Source organism: Lepidochelys kempii, chromosome 24 (assembly GCF_965140285.1).
Source record: "Lepidochelys kempii isolate rLepKem1 chromosome 24, rLepKem1.hap1, whole genome shotgun sequence".
In the NCBI taxonomy this organism is placed as follows: Eukaryota; Metazoa; Chordata; order Testudines; family Cheloniidae; genus Lepidochelys; species Lepidochelys kempii.
This window is the reverse complement of record NC_136403.1, coordinates 8825820-8841199: the sequence shown is the minus strand read 5'-3', so window position 1 is coordinate 8841199 and position 15380 is coordinate 8825820. Positions and strand designations below refer to the sequence as shown.

The window sequence follows — 15380 nt, the reverse complement described above, 5'->3', positions numbered from 1 at the left end:
GAGTACGTATCCTGGGTGTGTTTGCACTCACAGCTAGTCCAAACTGCCGCCCATGCGATTCCGGCAACCCTAGCTCAAGCAGAGCTGCCACCTGTCTGTCTACCCAGGCTGGGAAGCATGCTCCCAGCCGCAGTGTAGACGTTGTCTTAAATTTGCTGGGCCCGGGCCATTGAGCGCTTTGACGATCTGGACAAAGACGAGTTATGCTGCTCAAACGTGAGGTCATTTTGGTTACTGAAGCAGTGTCCAATGCTGCTTTTCAAATTGTTTGAGGTTGAGCTGCTTCCCCAATGTCAAAGTTGGCATTCATAAAATCCCTCCTGGTTGTCTCTTCTCCATGCCCACAGGTGGACGAGTCTGTTCCTAGTGAGAGGGAAGCTGTGCATAGAGGGGAGAATCCTTTGCGCTGTCTATAACCTCCATGTTAGTATTGGAGGGAGTGTGCACAGGTAAACTAGAAATCCAGGGAGCATGTTGAATCTGTTCCAGGGAGGAGAATTTCCCTAAACAAATCCTTGCTTTGTTGGTGTAGGCAAACTGTTGTTTTTTTCCGGGGCGTCTTTGTGTGCAGCAACCTGCTTGTCTCCTCTCTTGACTGTAAATAGTCGTACCTGCCAAACCGGGGTGAGGAAAAATCATTATTTGAAAAACAAACTTCCCTGCAGAATCGTGTGTGAGGCTAAGCGGGCGAGTGTGCTGGGAAAACAGATGGCAAATGCTGGAGCTGAGCGTAACGTACAGAGATCCTCTGTCCCGGCTTTTTGAAATCCCACTTCTTTTCATCATAGCCCTTCCACTTATGACATCTCTGCATTGTCACCAGTCATGACTGGAAGAACATCATGTGGTCTCTTGAAACTTGTTTGTGTAGGATGGGGTTTAATCATAGAGGAGGTCTCTTCTATTGTGAATAAAATCCCCTCTGTTCCTACTCAGGTGTCCAGCACAGGATTGTTCCCTCCAGTATCTTCTGTCAAATCTGCTTTTCAATGTCTCAGGAGACAGGGCTCCTCTTGCCTTGGGAGATGATGCCAGAGCCTTAATAGGTCTCAGTGTTGCTTAAATTTTCCCTTTTGTAATTTCAACCCATTCTCTGTATTACTTATCCCTTTGTGCCCTCCCAGCCATTTCCTTTCCTCCTATCGAAACCCTTCCCAATCTTGTAGACAACAGTCCCGTACCCGGCCCTGCAGAGTCATCTTTTCATACTCTCTTCCCCTTCAAGTGTGATGAGGACTCTGAACAAACTCTGTTTGCCACATTAGCCTCCTTCTAGCCTATATCTGCACTGCAATTATAAACACATGGCTGACCAGTGCCAGCGGGCTCGGGCTAAGGAGCTGTTTAACTGCTTAACTGTAGCCATTTGGGCTCGGGCTCTGGGACCATGTGAGGTAGGAGGGTCCCAGAGTCTACACCTACATCGCCACCCCTTAGCCTGAGCCCGAGTGGCTGGCACAGACCCTCCAGGGGTGTCTAATTGCAGTGTAGACGTACTGTGTCTGTTTTGCAGGGCAGAGCTATTTGGCTGGGCATTGGAAGAGTACCACTGAGAAGCTCACCTGCATGGTACGATAGATGTCCTTGGTGCAGTGTGGTGATGTCTCTGGTGGTGGTCAATCAACTGAACAGAGATCCCCCTTGGAATGACCTATTGTGAGGGTTAAAAATATAACTAGACTAAACCTACTTACTAAGCTGTCTACAGTGGCTTTCTTAGTGGTTTTTAAAACTCTGCTTAAGCTCAGTCATAGTGTAACACGTTTCTAATGAGGTCTGGCTGAAATGAATGAGACCAAACCATATATAAAAACAGGTCTAGCTGAGACTCAGAACTAGGTTTCTTAGCCTGGTTTGGCCCCATATGTACTGGCCACCTGAACCATGTTAAAACGTTCACTTCCATGGTGTCTATGTCATTCTTAGTCACAGGTTTCAGAGTAGCAGCCGAGTTAGTCTGTATCCGCAAAAAGAACAGGAGGACTTGTGGCACCTTAGAGACTAACACATTTATCAGAGCATGAGCTTTCGTGGGCTACAGCCCACTTCATCAGATGCATAGAATGGAACATACAGTAAGAAGATAGATATATACATACAGAGAACATGAAAAGGTGGAAGTCGCCATACGAACTCTAAGAGGCTAATTAATTAAGGTGAGCTATTATCAGCAGGAGGAAAAAAACTTCTGTAGTGATGATCAAGATGGCCCATTTCAGACAGTTGACAAGAAGGTGTGAGGACACTTAACATGGGGAAATAGATTCAATTTGTGTAATTACCCAGCCACTCCCATGTTCTTAGAACACTGCAGATCAATGTAGCCTCCCCCGTAGTGGACCATGGAAATGCATTATGCTAGTGTAGACAGTTACCTGCTACACTTAGCCACGTGCCTTCACCATAAAGACCATGCTTTGGCTCTAGCCTTTGGTTTGGTGCCATCACACAGGAGTGTTTGTGATGGCTTTCTACATCAGTGGCTCTCAACCTTTGCAGATGACAGTACCCCTTTCAGGAGTCTGATTTGTCTCACGTACCCCCAAGTTTCACCTCACGTAAAAATGACTTGCTTACAAAATCAGAAATAAAAATACAAAAGTGTCCCAGCCCCACTATTACTGAAACATTGCTGACTTTCTCATTTTTACCATCGAAGTGTAAAATAAATCAACTGGAATATAAATATTACACTTACATGTCAGTGTATCGTATATAGAGCAGTATGAACAAGTCATTGTCTATGAAATCGTAGTTTGAACTGACTTTGCTAGTGCTTTTTAGGTAGACTGTTGTAAAACTAGGCAAATAGCGAGATGAGTAAATGTCCCCCCTGGAAGACCTCTGAGTAACCCCGGAGTCCACATACCCCTGGTTGAGAACCACTGTTCTACAAAAGTTTGGAACGGATGCAGCCTTAATCCAGGTTAGTATTGTTCCACAATCTGTTTTGTGCAGAGCCGCAATGACAGGACCAGAGCAGGCTAGGGTGTGCGTGCGCTGTAGCTGTGTTCTTTGTATGATGTGACTTTGCTGTCTGTGAAGACATGCTGTCATTTCTTATTTAGGACACTTTTCCTAGGTGTGCTTTGAGAGACCACTCCCTCGTTGATCCCCTCTGCCACAGAGTAGCTGTTGCTTCCCACTGGTCGTGTAGACCACATGCATGTGTGCGCGCCAATTTTAAAACAGAACATCAGTATTCAGACCAACAAGGGCTCTTCTGAGAAACTTGTCCTGTCCTTCCCCAAATAAACCTAGTGAGACAGAATGGTTTTGCTAACGTATGTGTTTGTGGGGACTCAGAACAACATGTGCTGGAAATCACTTTAGATAAGCTATTACCAGCAGGACAGTGGGGTGGGAATAGGTATTGTTTCATATTCTCTGTGTATATATAAAGCCTGCTGCAGTTTCCACGATATGCATCTGAAGAAGTGAGCTGTAGCTCACGAAAGCTTATGCTCTAATAAATTGGTTAGTCTCTAAGGTGCCACAAGTCCTCCTTTTCTTCATGCTGCTGACAGATAGTCATAGGGCTTGTCCGTAGCGCTGCAGCGTAGAAATTATCTATGTTGATGGGATGCTCCAATCGGCATAGGCAGTCCACCTCTCTGAGAGGCAGTAGCTAGGTCAGTGGTCTTCCATTGCCCTAGTGCTGCTACAGGGGGATTTAGGTCAGCTTAACTACATTGGTCAGGTGTGTGGATTTGTGTCACCCCTGAGTGAAGTAGCTGGGTTGACCTGACACTTCCGTGTAGCTAAAGAAGCCTGCTAGCTAAAGTACCAACTCCTGGAAGTGTCACAGTTAAGATGAGGGGTGAAAAACCCAGCCACTCGTAGAACTCTTACAAGGTTGTAAACAGTCATTAAGGAGGTAGGGAAATATATGGCCAAATCATGGAAGATCTTTCATACAGCGTCTTAGAATTGGGTTTCTTGAGTGTTTTGGGGTTTGCCAGATATTTTGCCACTTATTCATACAAATCTATGACATCAAAGGGGCAATTCTTCTAGTAAACTTCATCATGTATATTTCTGTAGCGCCTTACGGAGCAAAAGGGTTAGATATGGTTTTATAGCACAATATTCCAATGGGTTATCTGAAGGTTACTGCTAGAAGTTGGCCTATGTCTGTTTCAGATAATCCACTCTTTGGGGCGTAAATTGGATCCTTTTCTATTCTCAGTCTTTCTGCAGATTTCAGAATCCGAAGTCGCATTCAGATCTGGTGTAAGCAGTGCAGTGCCGTTCACATCAGTGGAACTCCACCCACAGAGGCAGTACGGCTCCTTTATGATGGAGATGGGAGGATTTGTTTTATTCTGATCTTTTGGGCTGGTTGAAAATTTTACATCAAAACTTTTTTTTTTTTTTTCCGAAAGAAAAATTGGGGTTTTGACTAAAAGTTTTCTCTGGCTGTCCACAGAGAACTTTGGCTGTGTTCCAAGAGGCAGTAAAGAATATTTTTTAGATCCTTTGGGCATTTCAACAGGCACATCTTAGTAGGATCCAAGTGCCAGACGTGACACTAGAGTTGTGAAGAGTGGGATTTCAGGGTTTGCTAACGGGGTTTTTGGAGACGTATCGTTGGTGCCTCTGTGTGCTTCTTGAGCGCTCTGAATCCTGTTCACACAGCGAACAAATGCTCACAACTCCCATGGGAGGGAGGGCTGTGCTTATTCCCATTTTACAGAAGAAGATGCAGCGGAGAGGGGCAAAGTGATGTATGCCCAAGGGGATCAGAGTTGGGACTAGACAGCAAGGATGGCCTAGTGGTTAGAGCACTGGTCTGGGACTTGGGAGAACCAGGTTCAATTTCCCATCCTGCCACAGGCCTCCTGTATGACCTTGGGTGAGTCAAAAAGGTTATGCCCCTACGGCAGTCCTAGGGTGTGACTGCAGCTCGTGTAGACGGACCCGAGCTGGTTAGATTGAAGCTAGCGCGGGTCCCGGAGTAGCGAAGCCTGGGCGGCGTGGGCTCTGGCGAAGGCTGTACAAACCCACCTGAGTAATTACTCGCAGCGCAGCTTCACTGCTCCACAACCCAAGCTAGCTAGGTTAAGGCTAGTGTGTATGTGTCTGTGAGCTGCAATCGCGCCCTGGGGCTGCAGTGGAGACATGCCTTAAGTGTCTCTGTGCCTCAGATCCCCCTCTGTACAATGGGGTAACAGCCCTGCCGCCCAAGGGTTGTGAGGATAAATACAGAGGCCCATATGGTGACGGGGGTCAGAACCTGAGACACAGACAGACAGCTGGGGTTACAATGTCCGAGCTTCTGGTCCTGTGCATGGCCTGCTGCTCTGTGATGCCAGCAGGGTCCGTGTCAGTCCAGGAAAGTTTCTTGCACTGTGATATTAAATCGTCTGTCTTCCTTTTCTTAGACTCTTCCGGATTCTTCACCATGGGTGACATGAAGACCCCGGATTTCGATGACCTCTTGGCGGCTTTCGATATTCCGGACATCGACACCAATGAAGCCATCCATTCTGGCCATGAGGAGGCTGAGGCTCACATCAAGCAGGTCCCCGGGGAGCCCGTGGCCCCTGAACATGTCCTCCCGCACACAGACATCACTGCCGTCAGCGTGATAGTGAAGAACACGGTCTGCCCCGAGCAACTCGACCCCTTGGATGGCCGCGGCAAAGATGGGCACGGCCTCGGGCCCCGCCTGCTGCAGAATGGCTTTGGTGCCCCCGAGTTGCCCAGGTCCCCCACCTCCAGGCCGGGGGAAGTGGTGGCATCGTCCAATGGAGAGTGCTGGGCATCGAAGGAAAAAGGGGCAAAACCCCTGGACATCTTTTCCCACTTCAGCCCCGATCCCCATGAGGAGAACTCTGCGGATCTGATCGACGGGCCTCGGGAGGGCAAACAGAAAGATAAAGCCCTCTCTGTGCCCTCTCTCTCCCCATCCCCCACCCCATCTCCTGCCCTGTCGCCAGACTGCAAAGAGCCAGCTGGAGAGAGCACAGAGAGCCTCCCACCAGCTTTCCCGCAGCCCTTTGAAACCAGCCAAGCAGGGGCCATGAATGGCTCCCCTGCCACCATTCCCCTGATCAAGAAAGAGGAATCCGACTCAGAGGAGCTGGACCATGGGGCCAGCCCCAAGGGTTTGGCTGAAGCCCTGCGTGACAGCCCCTTGGGGCACCTGAAATCGGTCACCGTCCGGTATTCCACGGATGATTCCCCTGTGACGTCCTGGCCCAGCTCAGATCCAAACCTTGACAGCAGCACCAGCAACCTCCCCGAAGTGAAAGACTCGCCCACCAGCCCTCAGGAGCCGTTCTTCAAACCTTCCCCGCTGGCGGAGGGAAGCCCCGGGCCCCTTGGCTCCCCCAAGCTGCTGGGGAGCAGCCCCCTCAAGGAAGAGCAGGAGGCTCTAGAGAAACCCCTGCGGAGCATGTCGAGCGGTGAGGAGGAAGAGGAGGACGACGATGATGGCAGCAACGACTCCCCCTCTTCCAGTTCCTCGCGGCCCCTCAAGGTACGAATTAAAACCATCAAGACGTCTTCCGGCAGCATCACCCGGACGGTGACCAGAGTCTCCTCCGATTCGGAGCCGGGAGCTGCCAAGCTGCCTTCGGAGCCAGGTTCTCAGGAGACCGCCACCGAGGGCGCCGTGCTCCCGGCTGCAGTGGTGAAAGAGGAGAGCATGCTGGAGGTGCCCAAAAAGAAAATGGAGCTCTCCAGCCCCCTGAAAGTCATAGAAGGGCCCAAAATTGTCAGTGTCCAACTCGGCAATGGCACCAAAATCAAAGGGACTGTCCTGCCGGTCACCACCATCCAGAACGCCAGCAGTGCCATGCTGATTGCTGCCAGCGTGGCCCAGCAGAAATCCGTGGTGCTGCCGGGCAAGGCTGTGACAAAGAACATCATCAACCTGGTGCCGCAGACCCTCCCCAAAGCCGACACCAGGACGAATGTCAGCACGGTGACCCAGACCACCACCGTCACCACCACGGCCAACCAGAAAGTCAACGGCACCACAGTGGTGATGGTGCAGCCGCAGAAGCCTTCGCCCACCATTGCCGGCACGGTCATTTCCAGGAGCCAGTCCAGCCTGGTGGAGGCTTTCAACAAGATCCTGAACAGTAAAAACCTCTTACCAACCTACAAACCCAACCTGAATCCTCCGGCAGACTCCAGCCTGGCTCTCCCGCCCTTCGGGTACCGCTGCTTGGAGTGCGGGGACTCCTTCGCCCTGGAGAAGAGCCTGGCTCGGCACTACGACCGGCGCAGCATGCGCATCGAAGTGACCTGCAACCACTGCACCAAGCGCCTGGTCTTCTTCAACAAGTGCAGCTTGCTCCTGCATGCTCGGGAGCACAAGGACAAAGGTCTGGTGATGCAGTGCTCCCACTTGGTCATGAGGCCTATTGCTCTGGATCAAATGATTGGCCAGCCGGACATCACCCCCATAGTGTCGGTGACCTCCCTCGCCGCTGGCAAAGTGACTGGAGTGCCTCAGGAGGCCATGGGGACAGCGAACGGGATTCAGGACCAACCCATCCTGCCCCTGACCGGCAGCTCGGAGCAAACCAGCTATAACTGCTTCCGCTGTCTGGAGTGCAAGGAGCAATGCAAGGACAAAGCCGGGCTCGCTGCGCACTTCCAGCAGGCTGTGACCCCGGGAACAACCCCCAGCACGGTAGGTAGAACAGCTCCAACCTTCTGCCAGAGGCCCCCTCTTTTATTGCAGGGCTGCTAGCTCTTTCCTGAGGGAGGCAGCATGGCCTAATGGTGAGACAGGGAGCATAGCAGGCAGGAGACCTGGATTCTACTCCCGACTTTGCTACGGATTCACTGTGTTGACCTCAGGCAAGTCCTTTCCCCTCTGTTTCAGATTCTCCCTCTGCAGAATGAAGCTGTTTGCCCACAGGTAGAGGCATTCGAGATCCTGAGATGGAAAGGCGCTGGGTATATGCACTCTGTTGTGTTAGCAGCTCTCTCTACTGCCTCGTACCTGATTACTTCCTGTATCGTGCGGCTGCTGTTTGCAAAATTTCTATTCACAGAGGCAGCTTCTGTTGCAGGAAACCAGGCTGTTGTAGAGCAGCGGCTCTTGACCTTTGGGGGCTCAGGACCCATTTGTAAACCTTGGTGGCCTGTTGCGACCCAGTAAATAGCTTCAGTGCAAAAAAAAAAAATCTGGTTTACGAAATATCTTACCTACAACATGTGAGAGAGACGTTAAGGTAGTAAGTACACCGTGCCTACCCTAGCAGCAGATAGTGCAATTTTAGTACTGCGCGTCTGGCTGGGCTCGGCTTCCCGCAACCTCCGGGGTTGCAGCACTAATATGGCCTAGCTCCCCTGGCTGGACGACCAGGCCAAATTTGTGAGAGTGGCGTTGCAACCTGGTAAATGGAGTCACGGTGCCACTCAAATTTGACCCGGCTTGCTCCTGTCGTGATGGAGCTGAGCCTGGCCAGCCCCATAGAATTGGAGCCAAGGGAGCTGACTCCCATACGGCTCGTTGACACGTTCTGGTAGCCAAGTTTTGGGTTGAAAAACCTTCTTGTAAAAGAGAAGGAATTGACCTGGGAGACTAAATGTGCTGCCCTTAGTGAAATAGGGGATGTAAGCATGTGCAAAGTTTGAAGACTGGAAGGAGCAGAAGGTGAGGAAGATTGCTGAGAGTGGCGCAGGAAAGGTAATCTCAGACAACTGGATCTGTTAGTTAGCCTGGGGGAAAATTCGTAGGGAAGCCTATAGCTGAAATGGAGAAACCTTGAAAAACTATTTGAAAGGGTTTCAGAGTAACGGCCGTGTTAGTCTGTATTCGCAAAAAGAAAAGGAGGACTTGTGGCACCTTAGAGACTAACCAATGATCTTAAATTGACTGGATGGTCTCTCTGCTCTGTCACTACAGTTCAGGGTCTGCTGACTCTACATAGATATGCAGCTCCCAAGAGAGTTCAGAGTTAGTGTCCTACATGCCCCCAGTATCTGGTTAGAGAAGAGCATAAAGTTGCACATTCAGTTCTATGTAACCCACTTACACCTGGTCCCTTTCAACTCATGTATATTTCAGAGATGCCAGACAATTTCCCCAGCTTCTGTCACTGTCATGGAATGTTAACTGTTAGCAAGTAATTAATCCTCTGTGGAATGTTAACTGTTAGCAAGTAATTAATCCTCTGTTGCACTTTTAAAAAACACATTTCTTTGTATTATCACTCGGAAAGTGGCGAGTCTCTTGGAAGCACCAGACCTAGGGTTTAGTTCTGTGGTGGTCCAGGTGGGGTAGATTTTCCGTCACTGGCAATTTTTAAATCAAGGTTGGATGGTTAATCAAAAAGAACTCTTGTTCAAAGAGGAATTAATTCTAATCATCAAGTTAAATCCGTGGAGAAACCTGGATGTATTAGCTCCCTGCTTGAGAGCTAGGCCTGAGATCCCGTCCACTTCCTGTTTGCTGCTAACACATCCTGGTTCGCTCGGCATGATGGCATCCAGCAGTGTCTCAGTATTAAAGCGGAGTATAGATTTGGTTTTTAAAAGGCAGAATGAGCTTGAATACAGTTTATTCGTACCTTGGTATCCAGAGTCCCATAGGGGACCTACAAATACTGCCCACCTTAACTTTATCCTTTTAAATTGTTAGGCTCATTGGCTTCCTTCCTGTGAAAGGAATTGGCTGTTGCACCTTCACTGTTTGTTTACTTCCGAGCACTGTGACAGCCAGACGATGGTTTAAATTCAGGTATTACGACGCTGTAGTTAAGGCTGAGCATTGCTCTCTGTTTAAAGGTTGGCTCTAAAATCCTCCTGCTCACTGCAATTGGCTTGGAACTTGCTGTGCCCCATGAGGATGCAGAGTGGGGATAGCAGTCCAAATTTGGGGCTATTTGAGTAAGGGGTTCCTGAGATACAGCCCTCTTAAAAACCAGCATGGGACAAATCCAGCTGGTTCTTGTAACACTTGTTTGCAGACATCTGGGGCGCTTACTATGTCTGTCACTTGGCATTTACTCTGCCTCGTGCACGGCACCCGTCACCCTGTTGGGACACAATATTGAAAAAGTTATTGACCTGAGAATTTGGACCTAGAGAACAGATCCAAACTGATGTGTGTGTGGGGATTAGGGGGAGGATGTGGAAATGTGCGTAAGTATGCCATCAGCTCTGCTTATTCAGAGTCCCAGAGTAGCTCAGGGGGGATGTGCTGTAGTCAGTGACCCCCAGCCATCCTCATAGACCGGGGATTCGAGCCTGGCAGTAGGCTATTTCTGCCTGTTAGAAAGGAATTCTTTTACACTGTTTGGAAAGTAGCATCTAGTATCCCAGCAAAGTTAGAAGGCCCTGTTAGTGTCTTGAATGTACTGCTGCTCTGAATATTGCAATGCTGTGTATGATGCCCATGCCTGGATCATGCAAAGTGTACTGCAGGGAATTCTGCAAACCAGGGTAGACCCACGCTGATTCCTCTCCAGAGGGACCTGGACGGGCACGGGGGACGTGCTCTGGTGGCTCAACTCCTAGACCATGAGGTAGAGTCCTGCCCTCAGCAGGCCTTTGAGAACGAATGCTGGGCCCTGGTGCTAGGTTTGGCTTGGGCGGCACCGCTTTCTCAGCTGATACAATTTCCAGCCCGGTGTGTTAATGTGACTCGTGCAGAGTGTTCTGCGGGGAAGTGATCGTGTACCTGGAGAACAGGGTATGCCCTGAATTGCCGACTCAGCACTCTCACACAGCTGGAGTTACGGATAGCATGCAGACCATGGGGAAGGCTGGCCTTTCGGGGCCTTGCTAGGTTACAAAGGCTGTGGGTGTCTGATGTAGAGATTCCCAAAGGGTCTGGAAAGCTCCTTGAGACCCAAGGAGTGTTAGTGAGGAGTAGCCTTTGTAGGAGAGGTGTGGTGGCTCTTGGGGACGGGTGGGTGGTGGATACTGCAGCCGGAGGTGGAATTGCCAGCTTGGGTCGAGCTGTGATTAAGCTAATGTTAAATAGCAGCAGGAGGGGCTAGCCATGGAAGGACTTGGTGTCTGTCTGCCCCAGGAGGGAGTGAGGTCTTTTCAAGGCTAAAGTCACCTAGAGCAGTGGTGTACAAACTTCTCCAGTCGCACCGCCCCCTTACCATTAACGGAATCTGTCCATGCCCCACCCACCCCCATTACTGCACAACTAAGGCTATGCCAGCACTAGGCATAAGCAGAGTAAGCAATTGGTTGGGTCTGAGCAGCCCAAGGGGGCCCCCTAGTCACTTTTTGTTGTTATGGCTCCAGTTGGTCACTGATTCCATGATTTTATGTAATCTGTGCGCCTCAGCCAGCTCAGGCTGTAAGCCCTGGCCAGTGGTGGGCTTGGGCTATCTATTTGAGGGGGTGGGTGGAGGAGGGGAAATTACTTGCTTAGGGCTCCCAATGTTTTAACACTGCCTCTAGGTTGTGTGGCCCGCAGAGCTGAGATGGGGTGGAGGTGGCGCTCCTTCCCTGCCCTCTGTAGGGTCCCTGCCACAGGCTGCCTGGTGTCACCACTCACCCACCTCCCCACGCCCCAAACAATCTGCCAGAGCGTGCCCCACAGTTTGTCATCAATGCCTGCCAAGATGTGGGGCCACATTCTTAGGGTGTCTGTCAGGGCTGCAGCGAGCAGATTCCTCTTCCAGGACGGTTGGGCTGAGGTGCCCTTTGAAAGTGTCTGTCTGAGGAAAAGGTGAATGGGCGAGTGCCACTACCAGCCGTGGGAGGGATGGAGCGTGCCCCTGGCTTCTATAGCTGCGGAGAGTGGACGCTGGGCGTTTCACAGGTTGGACAATCATGCTCCTTAGCCAGCCAGGGCTCAGCCTATGACCAGATCTGCTTTAAGCTGAAGGTGGAAGGGTAGATAAAGGGGCAAAGGAGAGGGAAAATATGCTCTGGGGAGGGCGGGGCTGAGAAGGGGAGATGCACACCTGCCTCCTTGCCAACACTTAGTTATGGTAACCCACATGGAATGAAACTTTCAACCCCTTCTGAAATAACCCAGGCCTGTGCTTTCTCTCCCTGCCTTGTTAGCAACTGCGCCCTCCAGACATTTCCCCGCAGGGCCACACTCACCACTGTACTACAACAAAATGCACAGAAGGGTGAAGAACACTTTGAGAATGACACCACGTCCTTTGCCACAGGAGCCCCTTACCTTCAAGCCCACCTGATAATCACGCCTCCCTCCGCTAACCCTGTCTCCTGCAAAGAACAGCTCTTTCTGATTCCGAAAAAAAATTCACTGCCAAGAAGCGTTGGTCCTGCAGAGTTAAGGGTGCCCGGTGGTACCTTGTGCCTTTCCAGGACTTCGAGTTCAGCTCAACTCAAACTTCTGAAAAGCAGGAACTAGAATTAAGGGAGACACCAGCTGCGCAACGCAACCGTAACTCTGTCATCTTTGCACAATGGCCAACATGCATCCTAGCCCTGCGCCTTCAGAGTACAGAACACTTGGGTAACAGGGCATTTGAGCACGGGAGCGGCTTCTAACACCTATGGGCATGTTTGGGCCACAGACACTGTTTGCATAGCCCCGTCAGCCAGGGTTTTTCCAACAGCATGGGAACCCCACCTCCCCGCTGCAGTGACAGAAGCGCTCTTCTGTGTCTGTATGCGGGGGAGATTGTTTGCCAGCATAGCGGCGTTGGGCAGGAGCAAGGGTTTTCTCTCAGCCCTGGCTGGCACAGCTGTGACTATATAATGCTTCAGTGTAGACCAGGCCTAATGCAAAACATGTGTTTAGATCCGCGTGCTCAGCAGGAGCTACCTACGGCTGCCCTGCACTCGCACCGAGTCTGCTCCACAGGTGTAAGGCCACAATGGTTGAACTGTACAAGGCCGTAACCCCCTCTTACGCTCTCTTCAACTTTACCTCAGGATTCCAATTAGCACCGTACTTCCACTTACCCCCCCGCCCATTAACCCCATAGACCGCGTCTGTCAATCGTCATGGCAGGGAAGAGCCATGTATTGCTACTGACACGACCTACACAACTTCCTCATGTCCCCTTATTACTGTCACCCTTACCAAAGGATTTCCAGGGGCAGTTGCCAGCCCCCAGGGGGCAGACTTAAGGTGAAGTTGCGGAGATGGCATGTACCTTACCTCTTTATTTCCTGGCTTTCGGAAGTTTAGCTGAATTCACATGTTCTGGAAGGGCACAAGATATGGTGAGACAGGCAACCTTAACTCTGCATTGACAAAGTGAATTAACAAGAGGCCATTAGAACTGCAAGGCAACTGTATTGTCCTTCTTTGCCTGTGTTATGTCCTTGATGTCTGATCTCAAAAGCCCAGATCTGGTTATGACTGGCCTGTCCCCTAACCAAACCCTCCTGTCTGCTTTTCCTTTGTTGTTTAAATCTCTTGTGCTGCCTGAACTTGTCAGCAGAGTTTTCTCTGCTTCAGTAACTCCTAGGATCGGACAGAGCTGGAGTGAATACACACACAGCTCTGAAAGCTTGATCTAATTGCAGCTTTGGTTGCCAAATCTAAATAAGGGTGCACTTCAGACACACGTGCCTTTTCCCCGTCTCTTTTAGGAAAAGTCAGGACTGGCGTGTCCTGCAAAATGCTCTCCCAAGCATGCAAGCCTGGACTCAGCAATGGAGTGCCAATCTGGGGCCCCTTGAGTTCTGATTGTCTGCCCTAGCTCCAAGGGTGTTGCAATCCCTTTTCTCCATTGTTGAGAGAGAGGCTCGCCAGTCAGAGTACAACAAACCGCTCCAAGCCTGTAACTCCTAGGCTGTTTTAAACTAGTCTTTGCTGCTTTCTATTGTCCAGTCCATTGCTCCCTGCTATTTTCTTGCTGCTAAATTGTACTCCTCCTAGCACATTGGTCCCAAGCCTGAGTAATTACAGGGCGAGGTATCTGGGGGAAGCAATGTCAGGGGCCCAGAAAGGAGGTATATGGTAGCTGGCTCTAGGCTGTGGATTTATGCAGCAACCTTTTAAATTCCAGATGCGTCCAAAGCGCATTACAAATTCATGGGGAGCCGTCCGCGTTGAAAGGGTTAATTCAAGCATTTCTGTCCTTCCCAGACTTCTGCATGCACTCCTCCTTTCTCCTTCCATCCACTGGCTCCAGCTGTCGACCTTGGCTTCTCCTCCCACAGCTCCTTCCCCAGCATCACCCTTCCTGTGGCCCCCTTCGCCTCCTGAAAGCCTTATCCAGGCTTCTGCTTCCCTCTTAAGTACCACAGCTTCCCGAAGCATGGCCTTCTGGAGTCCCGGCACATGCTGACCGACCACAGCTCTTTCACATACAAAGACCTGCAGCTCTACCGCTGAGCCTGCTGGTTTGTTCTAGGATCCAGTTCCAAACTGCCCTCTGTTTTTATGGATTCACACAGACCTGGTGTGGGGGTGTCTCACTATCACCTTCAGCTTCTCTGGCCATCTGCTACAGCTTCCCGAGTCCACTCCTCCTCGGCTCCTGCCATTCAGGACAGGCTTTTGGTATCTCACTGCCTCCTTGAATCTCTCTCTCAATCTGAGCTGTAAATATCCCCTTCCCCTCCCTTGTCTGTACCTCTTAATGTCTCTCTCCCCTCTAATTTAGTCTCGTACAATGGCAGAAGAGGGGGTGGGTTCTGGAACCAGTTTGGATCGAAGATGCACCGCAGAGCGAAATTCCTAACAGACTGCTCTGGCTTACATTGAACGGGGCTCTTCCATCTGTTTGTTTTTTATTTACGCTTTTGAGAAGCAGAAAAAGGCACTTTTATTCCACACTTTGTGTTCTCCTAGCAGCCGTTGGAAAGCAAGTCAGTACAAGCAGCAGCCGCCCAAGGGATACAAGTCACTGAACCAGTGCTGCAGTGCCGATGCAATCGACATACCCTGCCCTCGCTAAGCAGTGCCCTCCAAGCAACCTGGCTGGGTGGCTGTATTTGGGCTGGTCTGGTTCACACTGACTGTTGCATATTAATGTATATTGCAGACTAGGGTTCTTTTCTTGGCTCTGTTGAGAGACCTTGGGCAAGTCTCTGTGCCTCAGTTTCTCCTCCTACCCCGTGTGACTTTTCCGTTTAGCTCATATGCTCTTTGGGGCATGGATTCTGTTACCATGGGTTAGGTACAGAGCTATTGAGGCACCTAGTGGCAGTAACAAGCAGGGCCTTTTCTCAGTCCAACCTTATGAGTTTATACAGCATCTCGTGCCATGGGGCCCTGATCTCAGCTGGCCTCAGGCCAGGGGTGGCCAACCTGGGCTCCAGAGCCCCATGCGGCTCCTTGTATAGGCACCGACTCTGGAAAGTTGGAGCCTGTAGCTCAAGTTCCAATGTGCTGGGGGGTGCTCACTGCTCGACCCCTGGCTCTGCCACAGGCCCTGCCCCGACTCCACCCCTTCCCACCCCCTCCCCTAAGCCTGCCGTGCCCTCACTCCTCCCCCCCCAGAGCATGCTGG

At 50.7% G+C, this 15380-nt stretch overlaps 1 protein-coding gene across 3 annotated transcripts in view; it reads left to right on the top strand.

The window, feature by feature from the left end:
* The window catches only part of ZNF687 (zinc finger protein 687), a 50550-nt gene that overhangs the window by 23381 nt on the left and 11789 nt on the right, over nt 1–15380 (top strand). For all 3 annotated transcript variants that reach the window (XM_073323423.2, XM_073323421.2, XM_073323422.2), the window contains exon 2: nt 5385–7648. In XM_073323423.2, coding sequence (XP_073179524.2) covers nt 5405–7648 — 2244 coding nt within the window. In that variant the 5' untranslated portion in view covers nt 5385–5404. The remainder of the gene's footprint in view (nt 1–5384; nt 7649–15380) is intronic.